This window comes from Muscardinus avellanarius, assembly GCF_963383645.1.
Source record: "Muscardinus avellanarius genome assembly, chromosome: 11".
Taxonomy (NCBI): domain Eukaryota; kingdom Metazoa; phylum Chordata; class Mammalia; order Rodentia; family Gliridae; genus Muscardinus; species Muscardinus avellanarius.
Window position 1 is genome coordinate 16873563 of NC_137797.1, and position 14254 is coordinate 16887816.

General features: G+C 40.9%; 1 protein-coding gene across 1 annotated transcript in view; it reads right to left on the reverse strand.

Annotated features, from left to right (window-relative positions):
- Positions 1–344: 344 nt before the first annotated feature.
- The window catches only part of POLR3B (RNA polymerase III subunit B), a gene marked incomplete at both ends in the record, with an annotated part of 141272 nt that continues 127362 nt past the window's right edge, over positions 345–14254 (reverse strand). The window contains 3 exons of the mRNA XM_080705137.1: positions 345–474; positions 12278–12451; positions 13871–13984. Coding sequence (XP_080561263.1) covers positions 345–474; positions 12278–12451; positions 13871–13984 — 418 coding nt within the window. The remainder of the gene's footprint in view (positions 475–12277; positions 12452–13870; positions 13985–14254) is intronic.

Genomic DNA, 14254 nt, shown 5'->3' on the forward strand with positions numbered 1-14254 from the left:
AACCAGGAGACATCATGGGGAATTTAAACCCAAACATTCTTTTTAAGGAGTCTGGTCTAATGACTCAGTCTCGAGATATGGGAACTGAATAAAAGTTTATCTGTCCCTTAGGCCATGTTCACTGGTGAGTCCAACTGCATCACAGCCTGTGTGGTTGGCATCTCAGTCGTCAAAGCTGTCCGGTCAGTCTTCTGGAACACAAAAACTTCTCCATCAGTACTTTGCTTTTGAGATAAAACCAACATAGAAGTTCTTCACGGGAGCAGAAGTAGCCTCAGTCCCTTCTACCTCCCTCTGCACTGTACTTTTCAATCTTTGTCTTTTGATAGCCATCTTCTCCATCCTCATTCGTTGTATTTGGACAGTTTTAACCTGGGGATAATGTTCATAGACTGCAGCTCCTGGAAGAGCAGCTTGCAGGCGTAGGGGATGCGGAGGGAGGACACGTGGCACGACGACTTACAGTAATGACACCTGGAACAGAAGCAGCGCGTCAGAGGAGGTGCCAGAAACAGGCCCGCACACAGGCCCAATCATGAGGGCAGCCCCTCTTACTCCTAAGAGTCCATTCATATGGTCGAATACGTACATCTGTGCCCAGAAAAAAAAACACCCAAGGAAGCAAAATAAAGAAATAAAACGTCATCCCCTTCAGTTTAAAAAGCATACAATTTAAATTCGTTACTACCATATTTCTAGACCTTTTTCTGTAAAATGCAGAACATTTGCATTTTACATTTTGATTTTTTTTTTTTTTTTGGTGGTACTAGGGGTGAATCCTGGGGCTTTCTACCTTCGGGCTACACTCCCAGACCTATTTTATACGTTATTTGTATCAGGGTCTCAGTAAGTTGCTGAGAGCCTAAATAGCCGAGGCTGGCTTTGAACCTGTGCGATCCTCCTGTCTCAGGCTCCCAAGCGCTGGGATTACAAGTGTGCGCCACCACACTTGGCTTGATATTTTCTTCTTTTTTGGGGGGTGGTGGTGGTGGTGGTGGTACTGGGGTTCCTGGAAACCCTTCTACCTCTGGGCTACACTCCCTAACCTATTTTATACTTTTTAAAAAAAATTTGGAAACAGGGTCTCTTAAGCCAGCGCGGCTGGTTTCGAGCCTGTGTGACCCTCCTGTCTCTGCCTCCCAAGCGCGGGAATTACAAGTGTGCGCCACCAAGCCTGGCTTTGATTTTTTTATTATTGAGTTTTTAACAAACTTGCTCAAGCTCATGTATTTGGTAAGTATCTACGATACTGGCTCAGTACTATATCCAAAACGCTCATTTGGTTTCTGTCACTGATAGATTCTTAAAGTATGATGGAAAAGACAAGACTTTTGAATAGAAGTGTGGCATCCTATCAAATGCTAATTTTTTCACTGTTATTCAGGCTTCATACTTGTATTGGTGTTGGAATTATACTAATAGAATGTTGTAATTACAGTGTGCTATTCATTATGCAAATGGCCACAAACAATTGGTTCTGTGATTATAGCACCTTTATACAAAGAATATTATGCACCCATTAATTGCAACAGTGTAAACCTATATTTATCCAAAATACACTGTGGCATGATGAAGTTTGCTAAATAGCATGGTCCCAAGCAGGCCCTCAGAGCTCCCCAAATCATATCTAACGTTTTAAAGAAAATTAGAAATTTGTTAGTTTGCATTTTTTGCTACTATCAGAATCTTAAAAATATTTGATTTTTTTTAAAAAAGGTAAAAATTGGTTACTAAAATTCTACTACATTGGTACGATCTCTAATCTCTAGTATATACGGCCTTAACAAACTCATATACTCATGCTATTCGACCCTATCTGACCTCACCCTATTCTTCCATTTACTCCCTTTCTTCCCTCCTTACTCAACCTTCACTGTTGATCACAACTGCCCTTGAATATACCAGCTGACACCTAGAGACGGAAAGAAATACACCAAAAGCAACAGGTACAAACTTCTGAAATCATGGGAAAGAGGAACAATAACAGAGCACTGAGCTCCCACAACTCCACAATAACAGCACCTGATAACACAGAAATGCAGAGATTTCCAGAAGATCAAATCAGAAATGTAACTGTAGAAATAATTCAGGATTTTAGAAAAAAATTTAGAGAGAGTCTGAAAGAAATAAAGGATGCAATCACTGAAGTAAAAGCATCAACTCAAACTATAAACAATGGATTAGAACACATGGAGAATAGAATCTTGCTTCTAGAAGATGATCACTCCAAAAATGAACACATAGTTTATAACATAAAAAAAAAACAATTTGTCAACAGGAATTGGACATTGATGAAATATGGGCCTATCTTAAGAGAGCTAACCTAAGAATTATCGGCATAGAGGAGGGAAAAGAAGGTGAAACCTAAGGGATCAACAATCTCTTCAAAGAAGTAACAGCAGAAAATTTTCCAAACATAGAACAAAAGGTCGATATACAGGTTCAGGAAACGTATAGAACTCCCTTTAGACAAGATCCGGGAAAAGGTTCCCCATGCCACATAATTGTCAAAATGACCAATGTAGAAGCCAGGGACAGAATTTTAAAGGCAACAAAAACAAAAGGCCAAGTGACATTCAGAGGCAAACCAATTAGAATCACTCCATATTTCCCATACCAAGTCATGAAAGCCAGAAGGGCCTGGAGTAACACATTCCAAACTCTAAAAACAAACAAACAAACAACAACAACAAAAACAACTTCCAGCCAAAAATTTTCTACCCAGCAAAACTATCTTTCAAATTAGATGGAGAAATAAGAAGCTTCCATGACAAACAGAAGCTGAAGCAATTTTTGTCTTCAAAACCAGCACTAGAGAAAATACTCATAGAGATGAACCACAAAAAAGAAATAAATAGTACATGCCAGAATCAGAGAAACAAGAACTTCCATCCAGTAGACAACTAAGCAAAAAAGAACAAACAGTATTTCAAACTGAAATAAAACCTTAACATGTTAGGAATTAAAAATCATCTCTCAATAATCACAATGAATGTAAATGGCCTCAATTCCCCAATAAAAAGACGTAAACTGGCAAAATGGATTAAAAAAACAGAACCCATCTATCTGCTGCTTGCAAAAAAACACACCTTACAAGTAAAGATAGAAACAAACTCAAGGTAAAGGACTGGAGCAAGGTAATCCATGCCAACAGAACTCAAAGACAAGCAGGAGTAGTAACTATGATATCAGACAAGTTAGACTTCAAGCTCAAGCTTATTAGAAGAGACAAAGAAGGTCATTTTTTACTAGTAAAAGGAACAATCCAACAAGAGGAAATAACAATAATCAACATTTATGTCCCAAACATAGGTGTAGCTACTTTCAATAACAAACTCTCTGTGACATTAAACCACACATAAATCCCAATACAATAATACTGGGAGACTTCAACACCCATCTCATAACATTAGACCAATCTAAACAAAAGGTGAGTAAAGATACCTCAGAACTAAAGAACACCATTAATCAAATGAATCTGTTGGACACATAGAGAATATTTCACCCAACTACAGCAGAGTACACATTTTTCTCAGCTGCTAACGAAACCTTCTCCAAAATTGATCACATCCTGGGCCACAAAGTGAGCACTAGCAATTCAAAAAACGTGACATAGTTCCCTGTGTCATTTCAGACCATAATGGAATGAAGTTAGAAATCAACTATAAAAAGACCCAAAGAAACCCCATGAACATGTGGAGGCTGAACACCACACTTCTGAATGAAGAATGGGTCATAGAAGATGTAAGAGGTGAAATCAAGAAATTTCTAGAAACAAACAAAAATAAAAATGCAACATACCAAAACCTCTGGGACATTTTGAAGGCAGTATTAAGAGAAAAATTTATAGCACTGAGTGCTCACATAAGAAAAACAGAAAACCATCAAATAAATAACCTAACGACACACCTCAAAGCCCTTAAAAAACAGGAACAACCTAACCCCAAAGCCAGTAGAAGACAGGAAATTATTAAAATCAGAGCAGAAATGAACAAAGTAGAGAATAAAAAAAAATACAGAAAATCAACAAAACCAAAAGCTGGTGTATCAAAAAAAATTAACAAGATAAGTCGGGTGTGGTGGCGCACGCTTGTAATCCCCGCGCTTGGCAGGCTGAGACAGGAGGATCACGCAGGTTCGAAGCCAGCTTCAGCTACTTAGTGAGGCTCTCAGCAACTTAGTGAGACCTTGTTTCCAAATAAAATATAAAATGGGTCTGGGCGTATAGCCTGGAGGTAGAAAGTCTCTGGGTTCCATCCCCAATAACACCAAAAAAAAAAAGAAAAAGAAAAAGAAAAAATTAACAAGATAAGACAAACCACTAGCCAACCTAACTAAAAAAAAAAAAAGAGAGAATCAAACCTAATTATGAAGATAAGAGATGAAAAAGGAGATATTACTACTGACAGTATAGAAATCTAAAGGATTATCAGAAACTATTTTGAAAAACTATACTGCAACAAAATGGAAAATCTGGAGGAAATTGACAACTTTCTAGATAAATACAACCTTCCTAAACTGAGTCAAGAAGATATAGAACACTTAAACCAACCAATAACAATTAGAGATTGAAACAGCAGTAAAGAGCCTACCATCAAAGAAAAGCCCAGGATCAGATGGTTTCCCAAGTGAATTCTATAAAACCTTTATAGAAGAGCTAATACCAATACTAATTAATCTATTTTGTGAAATAGAAAAAAACAGAACTCTCCTAAATACATTCTATGAGGCCAACATCACATTAATACCAAAACCAAATAAAGACAGTTCAAGGAAGGAGAACTACAAGCCTATATCCTTGATAAATTTGGATGCAAAACTGCTAAACTAGCAACGTGCATTCAAAAACACATAAAGAAAATCATATATCATGATCAGGTAGGGTTCATCCCAGAGATGCAAGGCTGATTCAACATATGAAAATCATCCATGTGATTCATCATATGAACAGAACCAAAGACAAAAATCACATGATCATTTCAATAGATGCCGAAAAAGCATTTGATAAAATCCAGCATCCATTTATGATAAAAAGCATTGCAGAGAATCGGAATAGAAGGAACATATCTCAACATCATAAAGGCAATTTACAATAAGCTCACAGCCAACATCATATTAAATGGGGAAAAACTTCAAGAATTCCCCCTAAAAACAGGAATGAGCCAAGGATGTCCATTATCACCACTTCTCTTCAATATAGTACTTGAGACTCTAGCCAGAGCAATAAGGCAAGAAAAGGAAATCGAAAGAGTACAAATAGGGAAAGAAGAACTCAAACTTTCACTATTTGCAGATGACATGATACTATATTTAGAAAACCCAAGAAACTCAACCAAAAGGCTTATAGAACTCATCAACAAACTCAGCAAAGTGTCTGGATACAAAAATCAATTTTAAAAAATCGGAAGCTTTTCTGTACACCAACCATAAATGCACTGAAAAAGAAGTTCAGAAAATACTTCCACTCAGAATCTCCCACAAAAAAATAAAATACTTAGGAATAAACTTAACCAAAGAGGTAAAAGATCTCTACAAAGAAAGTTATAAAACACTGAAAAAAGAAATCAAAGAAGATCTTAGGAGATGGAAAGATCTGCCATGTTCATGGATAGGCCAAAAAAATATCATTAAAATGGCCATCATTCCAAAAGTGATCTACAGATTCAACGCAATCCCCATTAAATTACCAAGATCATTCCTCACAGACATAGAAAAATCAGTCCTTAAATTTATTTGGAACAAGAAGGCCAGAATAGCCAAAGTTGTTGTCAGCAACAAAAACCATGCAGGAGGAATCATAATACCTGATTTTAAACTATACTACAAAGCCACTGTAATAAAAACAGCATGGTACTGGTACAAAAACAGATACATAGACCAACGGAGCAGAATAGAAGACCCAGAAACAAGTCCACACACTTAGAGCCAATTGATTTTTGACAAAGGGGCCAAAAACATACACTGGAAAAAAGATAGCCTCTTCAACAAATGGTGTTGGCAAAACTGGTTAACCATATGCAGAAAATTGGAAATTAATCCCACTTTCTCACCCTGCACAAGAGTCGATTCAAGATGGTTCAAAGACTTGGAAATTAGACCAAAGACCTTGAGGCTCCTTGAAGAGGGTATAGGTCCCAAACTGCAACACATAGGCACAGATAAAAACTTTCTAAACAAGACCCCAAAGGCACAATAACCTAAAAGGTGAATCAATACATAGGATTGCATGAAACTGAAGAGCTTCTGTTCAGCAAAGGAAACTGTCAAGAACTTCAATTGAGAGCCAACAGAATGGGAGAAGATTTTTGCCACCTACCTCTCTGTTAGAGGACTAATATCTAAATATACAGAGAACTCAAGAAACTCAACACTGAACAAAACAATCATCCAATAAAAAAATGGGCAAGTGAACTAAATAGACACTTCATGAAAGAAATTCAAATGGCCAATAAATGCATGAAAAAATGCTCAACATCACTGGCAATCAGAGAGATGGAAATCAAAACTGATTTCACTTGAGATTTCACCCAACCCCAACTAGAATGGTAATTATTCAAAACACAAACAACAACAAATGTTGGCATGGGTGTGGAGAAGTGGGAACTCTAAAACATTGTTGGTGGGATTGCAAATTAGTGCAACCACTTTGGAAAACAGTATGGAGAATCCTCAGAAGAACGGGAACAAATCTACCATTTGATCCAGCAATACCACTTCTGGGTATCTACCCAAAAGAAAGGAAACCAAACTACCAAACTATTGCATGTGTATCTATGTTCATAGCTGCACAATTCACCATAGCCAAACTATGGAACCAGCCAAGATGTCCATCAACAGATGAATGGATTACAAAACTGTGGGATATGTACACAATGGAATTTTACTCAGCCATAAAAAATACAATTATGGTATTTACAGGGAAATGAATGGATCTTGAGGACATTATACTAAGTGAGATTAGTCAGTGGCAAAAAGTAAGGAATCGGATGCTTTCCCTAATATGTGAAAGCTAAGGTGAAAGGGGAGGAACTGTAGGTGAAAAAGGAGCTCCAATAGAGGAGCAAATAAGGCAACCTAACTGTGGGGATGGGAGGGGGGAGAGGGAAACTCTTTAAAGCACATGAGGTACTTATTCATATCGAAGTCAACCACTAAACCAAGCATGGGAGGGAGGGATTAGGAGGGAGTGAGGGGGGAATGGGTGGGGGCTGGCTGGGTGATGTTTGCATTTAGGTCTACACAAGTTTTTTTTTTTTACCCCATTATGATGCACTAATAAAAAATATATTAAAAAAAGGTAAAAATTAAGCTGAGTGTCGTGATACACACTTGTAATCTCAGCATTTGGGAGGTTGAGACAGGAGGATCTTGGTTCGAGGACAGCTTCAGCTACTTAGTGAGGTCCTTTGAAACTAAGTAAGACCCTATTTTAAAAAAAAATAAGGCTGGGCATGTAGGTCGGAGTACAATGTCCCTGGGTTCCATCCCCAATACTGCAGGGAAAAAAAAGGTAAAATTTAAAAATGAAAGCTGGGAGGCTGGGCGTGGCGGCACACGCTTGTAATCCCAGCATTCGTGAGGCAGAGACAGGAGGATTGCAGTTCGGGGACAGACTCAGCTACTTAGTGAGGCCCTTCACAACTCAGTGAGACCCTGTTTCAAAAAATAAACTGAAAAAAAAAAAATAAGGCTGGGGGTGTAGCTCGGAGGTAAAATGCCCCTGGTTCCACCACCAGTACTGCAAAAAAAAAAAAAAAAAAAAGAAAGCTGGGTGTGGTGGCACATGCCTGTAGTCCTGGCTGAGAAAGGAGAATCATAGGTTTGAGGACATCCTTAGCAACATAGCAAGACTCTCAACAGCCTAGTGAGATGCTGTTCAAAATGAAAAATATCACCGGGCATGGTGGCGCACGTTTGTAATCCCCATGCTTGGGAGACAGAGACAGGAGGATCGTGCAGGTTCGAAGCGAGCCTTGCTGGCATAAGAGACCCTGTTTCCAAATAAAAATATAAAAACAGGTCTGGGAGTGTAGCCCAGAGGTAGAAGGGCTTCCAGAAACCAGTACCACCAAAAAAAACCAAAAAAAAAAAAAAAAAAAGAAAGAAAAACATCAAGGGCTGGGGGTGTAGCATGGAGACAGAATGACCCTGTATTCAATCCCCAGATCGATAAAGAAAAAAAGAAAAAAAAGATTAAAGAACAATAGGTAATCAGAGATGTTCTAAAGAACAGTCACTAAAATGTTAGTACTGGGTGGTGGGAACCAAGGTGACTCACTTTTTTTTTCCCCTATGGGGGATGGAATCCAGGGGCACTGTACCTCTGATCGACACCTCCAGCCCTATTTTTTAGTCTTTTCATCTCCGAAACAAGGTCTCACTGAGTTACAAAGGGCCTCACTAAGTAGCTGAGTCTGTCTGGGATTACAGGCATGTGCCACCACGCCCAGGTTGTGACTCACTTTAAAATTTTTTTTTTGTAGCCTGGCGTGGTGGCGCACGCTTGTAATCCCTGCGCTTGGGAGGCTGAGACAGGAGGATCGCGCAGGTTCGAAGCCAGCCTCAGCTACTTAGTGAGGCTCTCAGCAACTTAGTGAGACCCTGTTTCCAAATAAAATATAAAATGGGTCTGGGAGTATAGCTCGGAAGTAGAAAGCCTCTGGGTTCCACCCCCAGTACCACCAATAAATAAATAAATAAAATAATTTTTTGTAGGTTCTGAATGTTTTACAATGATCAAGGATCATTTTTGCAATCAGTAAAAGATTTTTTTTTAATTTTAGAGAAGAAATGAAAGCACTGAGGCTGAGAACTGAACATGGTGGTAATTACGCAGATGCAGAACTTCTTGAGAAGACAGAACAGGAGAAGGATGAACCATCATCATGGACACAGGAGGTCACAAAGAGGGATGGCTGGGTGCTGAGACACGGTGAGCACCAATCTACTAACAGTAATAAGAACCAATAATACCAATTCATTTTATAAAAGATTACCTTAAGACCTCTTTGATGCATTAGAATTTAAGAACTATGTGTCCAGGGTACTTGGGTAGATGTAGCTGATTCATGAATAATACTCAGGCTTCAAATAAATTGGAGATATGGATGGAACTGGGGTAACTTCTTGCTGATTTTCCTGTCTAGGATGTTGCACTGTAACTCCAGTATCAGCTGATTTCCTTAAAATCCATATATGCTGATTCATAATCTGGATAGCTCATTAATTTTCTGTCATTGAATATTTCTCTCTCACATGTTCCAATGCTGTACATACATATAAAATTGCCTTATCCTGTGTCTGAGCAATTTACAAAGATAGAAATCTGACCCAAACAACAATAAAATAAACGGATTTTTAGGACAAAAGCAACAAAAAGCGGCGGCTGTGGCTTCGCATAAGAAATGACTGTCCAGTGAAATATCCTCTATGAGCTAATTATCTTAATAGGGATCCTCTTTTGTGACTTCTACCCTCCAGGGTCCTCTGAGGAACAACAGTCATGCCGCACACCTCCCCATAGCAATGCCTCACTAATGTGCAAATCACCCGCAGAGGCCGCCCCGGTTCTGAGCTGCTCTAATTACCCAGCCTCCATTGTGCCGCTCATTAAAAGGGCGACTTCCTGCCACTGTGCCCGCGCTCCCTCCCACAGCCGCCACGGCCAGGTAACAACGGGAAAAATGACAGCATCATTATGCTGCTCCGCCAGGAAGCGGCAGCCGAGGCGGCTCTAGACTGGCTAGACTGCCAGAATGGACGAGGAGTTTTTTTCAGTTGGCAACAGGGTCTAAGTAGGCCACTCAAAGTCAAACACGGCATAGTAAGGTTCTTTAATTACAGTTAGGACTCTCAAACTGAAAACCTGATCTAGCCCTTTTTCAGAAGACTTCATATACAATGCTCACTGAACACACAGGCTTCAGGCCAGGCTGCGCTGTCTACACGCCCTGTGTGTGACAAGAGAATGGAGTGGGAAGGCTGGGAACTGAACGCCACAGCGCTGGGAGCTTGGTTACTGTGCGCGCCGTTCCCACTCATGTTGGTTCAGCCGAGCACCTGGGGAGGAGATGGGAGGGTTTTCAAAGTGCATTAAATCTGATTTACTATCTTTTTTTTGGTTTTGTTTAGTTTTTCATTTGGTGGAGGGGGGATGCAAGGAGGAAGAAAATAAAATGAAACTCTTCTTGAAGTTTCATGACCCCTATGTTTAATTAAATAACTCTTCTGTATAATCCTTTCAGAGCAAATTACTTAAAAGTCCTTGTGCCACATTTGAAGATTTAAGCATAGTGGAACTAGGTTCCAGGCATCTTCCTATTATGCTATTTCTTTTCTTTTCTTTCTTTCGTTTTCTTTTATTTTTTTAGTTACACAGTCCAGACTATGAAAAGCAAGCTCAATATGCATTTCAAAAGACGAATAGACATCTCAGGACTGAAACAAACCCCCATCTCATTGATACAAGAAAGAGCCAGGCTTATTCTCAGAAGAATGTCGCCCCATCTCCGCAACCTTATGAAAAGAATGAACTGCAAGTGGCCACCTCTTCTGTTAGTTTCTGAAATGAAACAATTTATCCACAGCCTGGGCTTATCAATTCTTCTACACCAGAACCATAAAATAATTTGCTAAAAGGTCTCATTTGACAAGCAGGGTAGGCACTATGTTCTAGAAAGGCCCCTTGCTCTGATTCTTGATCAGCTGTATTCCAGCAAGACGCTGGCAGCTCCAGGGCAGGGGGTCGATTGTGTGGAAGGAGGCTCTGGGGGACAGGACAGGGAAAAGGTGGCCCCGGCATTCCTCCAGCCCTGAGATTCACACTGTCCTCCTGGGATGAACCATCTCTGAAGAAGAGGGCTCTGTTCAGGGCAGGTGAGGGGTGCTGAGGCTGTGGCTCATTCTCACCCCTGCAGCATCTGCCCTCAACCTTGGTACACCTTGTCTCTGATAGAAAAGCCAAGAGAAACTAGGAACTGCCAAGCTCCCTGGCCTACAGGGAGACGCGAGGCCGTGGGACCACAACTTACTTTGGTGGTAGAGCCTCAACAAAACAGACGCACACTAAGGGGCATCACCCTCTAACTGGCCTTTGTGAACCAAAGCGTACACAGAAACTGTAAATTTATAAATGGCACGATTTGCTTATCAACAATCCTACAAATGCAGGGGACCATTTGGCAATTATTTTTACGAAGCCTCCACAGGTGCCAGGCTGGTGATGGCGGGGGCTAATGAGACAGAACGCCATCATAATGAGCTAGAAGGCAGGCTCTCTACGCGCAGCCCTTTGCCTCTGGCTCACTATTGGACTCCTGGGCCAGAAGAGCGTCTGGACGCGGCGGATTCGTACTCAGTCTGCTGAATGAGTGGCTGTGACAGACATGCTTCCCACCCTCAGGAGCGCACAGGACGGTGAAGAGTGGCCAGACAAGGGCCAGGGTGCCTGGTGTCGCCCGGGCTCTGCCACCACTGCGGTGAGACCTGGGCCAACACGTTTGGCTCTGCCTGCAGATACAAAAAGGGCTTTTGACACAATTTTCTCTAAAGAGTTTCTTTAACAGATTGTAAATCTGAATCTAACAATGTATCTGTGGGATTTTTATAGGTGGCTAATGCTAAAAAATGTACTTGAGATAATATTAGAATGAAGATCAAGTCTGTATTTCTTGGAAACTTTAACTCTAATCATATGGAAAGCAGATCATTATGCAAAAACAATATGTGCATACAGAATTCCCATCACAGGAAGGCAAGGGTGGGGGGGCATGTCAGTGATCCCAGCCAAAGCCTGGGGAGTGTGTGGGGTGATCCAGGAACAACTCTTACCTGCGACTCCTTTTTTTTTCTTTCTTTGGTGCTAGAGATTGAACCCAGAGACATTCTACTTCCCATTTGTGGTAATGGGAATGAAACGCAGGGGAATTCTACCACTGGGCTACACTCCCATCCCTGTTTTGTTTTTTTAATCTAGAAACTGGGTCTAACTATATTGTTGAGGCTGGCTGTAAACCTGTGATCCTCCTGTCTTAGCCTTCCAAGTACTGGGATTACAGAGGTAAGCCACCACGTCCAGTCCCGCTTTTATTTTTTATTTTGAAATAGGGTCTAAGTTGCAGAGGGCCTCACTAAACTGCTGTGGCTGGCTTTGAACCTATACTCCTTCTGTCTCAGTCTCCCAAGTACTAAGATTACAGGCTTGCACCTCCAGGTTCGGCTTCTTAGCTGTGATTTAAGATGCAAGAGGTGTGACATGAGAGACATAGTGTTCACTTACCAGCCAGAATACCCCAGGAGTCCACACTGCCCACAGACGTCAACCTCAAAGGCATCACTTGAAATCATGAGTCTCTCTAGCAAAAGCATACTGGCTCCATAGCCGATTAAACAGTCACGTTCCATTTCTCCAAGACGCAAGCCGCCATCACGAGATCGCCCTTCCGTGGGCTGCCTTTGAGACAAGTTATTAGACAGATCCGTTACCATATTATTTATACAAAGGGGCAGAAAGCTTCGGGACAGCCTCTCCTGGATCCACGTCGCTTACCATACTGTCACCTTGAGCTGCTGCTCACCCTCTTACCTTGTTTGGATATATGCATAAGAGTACCTATTCCAAGGAGCCTCAAGTAAGAACAGAAGTAATAACTGGTAGTTGTTATTAAATAAAAATAACAATTATTTAACATTTTGTATTATGTCACATAAAACGTCAGCTGTAACCCTACTATCACCACCTACTGTCACCACCATCACTGTCCTTGGTTAGTACAGGCTTCAAATCAGGGAACTCGGGTTCCCAGGAGCTAATGCCACATCTCCAGGCCGCTGGTCTCCTGAATGAACTCAGCGTGGTGTATATATACACAGAGTTTAGGAGGCTTTGAAAGGTTAAGAATCCAGGATTCAGAGATGTCCATAAAATTAGGGGTTCTGAACAATTTAGGCAACCCCACCTCAGAACTGATCACACAGATTATTTGGGGGAGGGAGAAGAAGTGGGTTTACTTGCTGGCTTATCTGAAGTGACACTTCTGAGGGGTGCTCTCTCTAAGGGGGAGACAAACGCCATGCTTTGTTCTAGTTCGTTGTATCCTTAATCTTTGTTGTTGTTACCATTTTTCTAAAGAATTAAGAAGGGGAACACAGTACCTGACAACAGAGTTGAAATTTTAGTATTGTTTTGTTGTTATGGTTGGGAGTTTCAACAGGAAACGGTTAAGCTGTGGGTTATTTCACAGAGAACACTCTGGAGTGGGCTAGATGCACACGGCACGGCGGCATCCCGTGCGGGCTCTCTATACATCCCTTCTGGAGGGGCCGTGTCAGGCCTCCACGTGAGGTCAGATAAGGTGAAGGTGGTCATGTGTGTAGAAGCCCAAACTCACAGCTTCATCCTTTGAGACAACTGCAGACAAATGTCCTCTAAAAGTCTTCATATGGAAGCCACAAAGTAATACCAAAGAAATTTCTTTCACACAACAGCACAAACTATAGAAATAACTGCTTTGACATGTATGCTACTTTAAATCGTTTTTGGATGTGTAAGTGACGTGGAAGTTTAGGAGAAGCAAACCCAGCCTCTGGAAGGCGCATGGCTGAGATGGTCGCTGCCTCAGCAAGCTCAGCTTCTCTCTCCTTCTTTGCAAGTTTAAGCACATATAACAGACATATAATAATAGACATAATAATGTCTATTATTTCAACAGCCATGTGGGTTTGCTCAGTTTTATGGTCAGGGATTAAATCATCTACACCTCTCTCTTGGTTTGAAACACACCAACAAACAAACAGAACACAACACTAGATCCCTCCACCCTCCTGTATCATACCATCCAAGTACTGCTCTTTCCATGGATGCCCCTCTTACCTGGTAAGGACGGCCCGTGGTCCCCGGGCCCGGGCATGCATCTTATCCAGTACCATGTGTTTCAGTTTCTGGTAGTACACGGGGCCAAAATAGATGTATGCTTCTAAGGGCTCCCTGAAAGAGAGGACAATGTTTGGGGTTAAGAAAGTAAGTTTGGGCTAACATGAGATGACTTTTTCTAGGATGCATCACTATCAGGTCCTTACTTTTTTATAAAAAGGTTTATGACTATTTGGGTAAGAATAATTTTAAGTTTGTTGTGAACAAACAGTTTAGATTTAAAGAAATAAAAGTTCCACAGCTATATTAAAAGATAGCCTTGGCCAGCTTCAGCTTAATGAGGCCCTCCACAACTTAGTAAGACCCTGTTCAAAATAAATAATA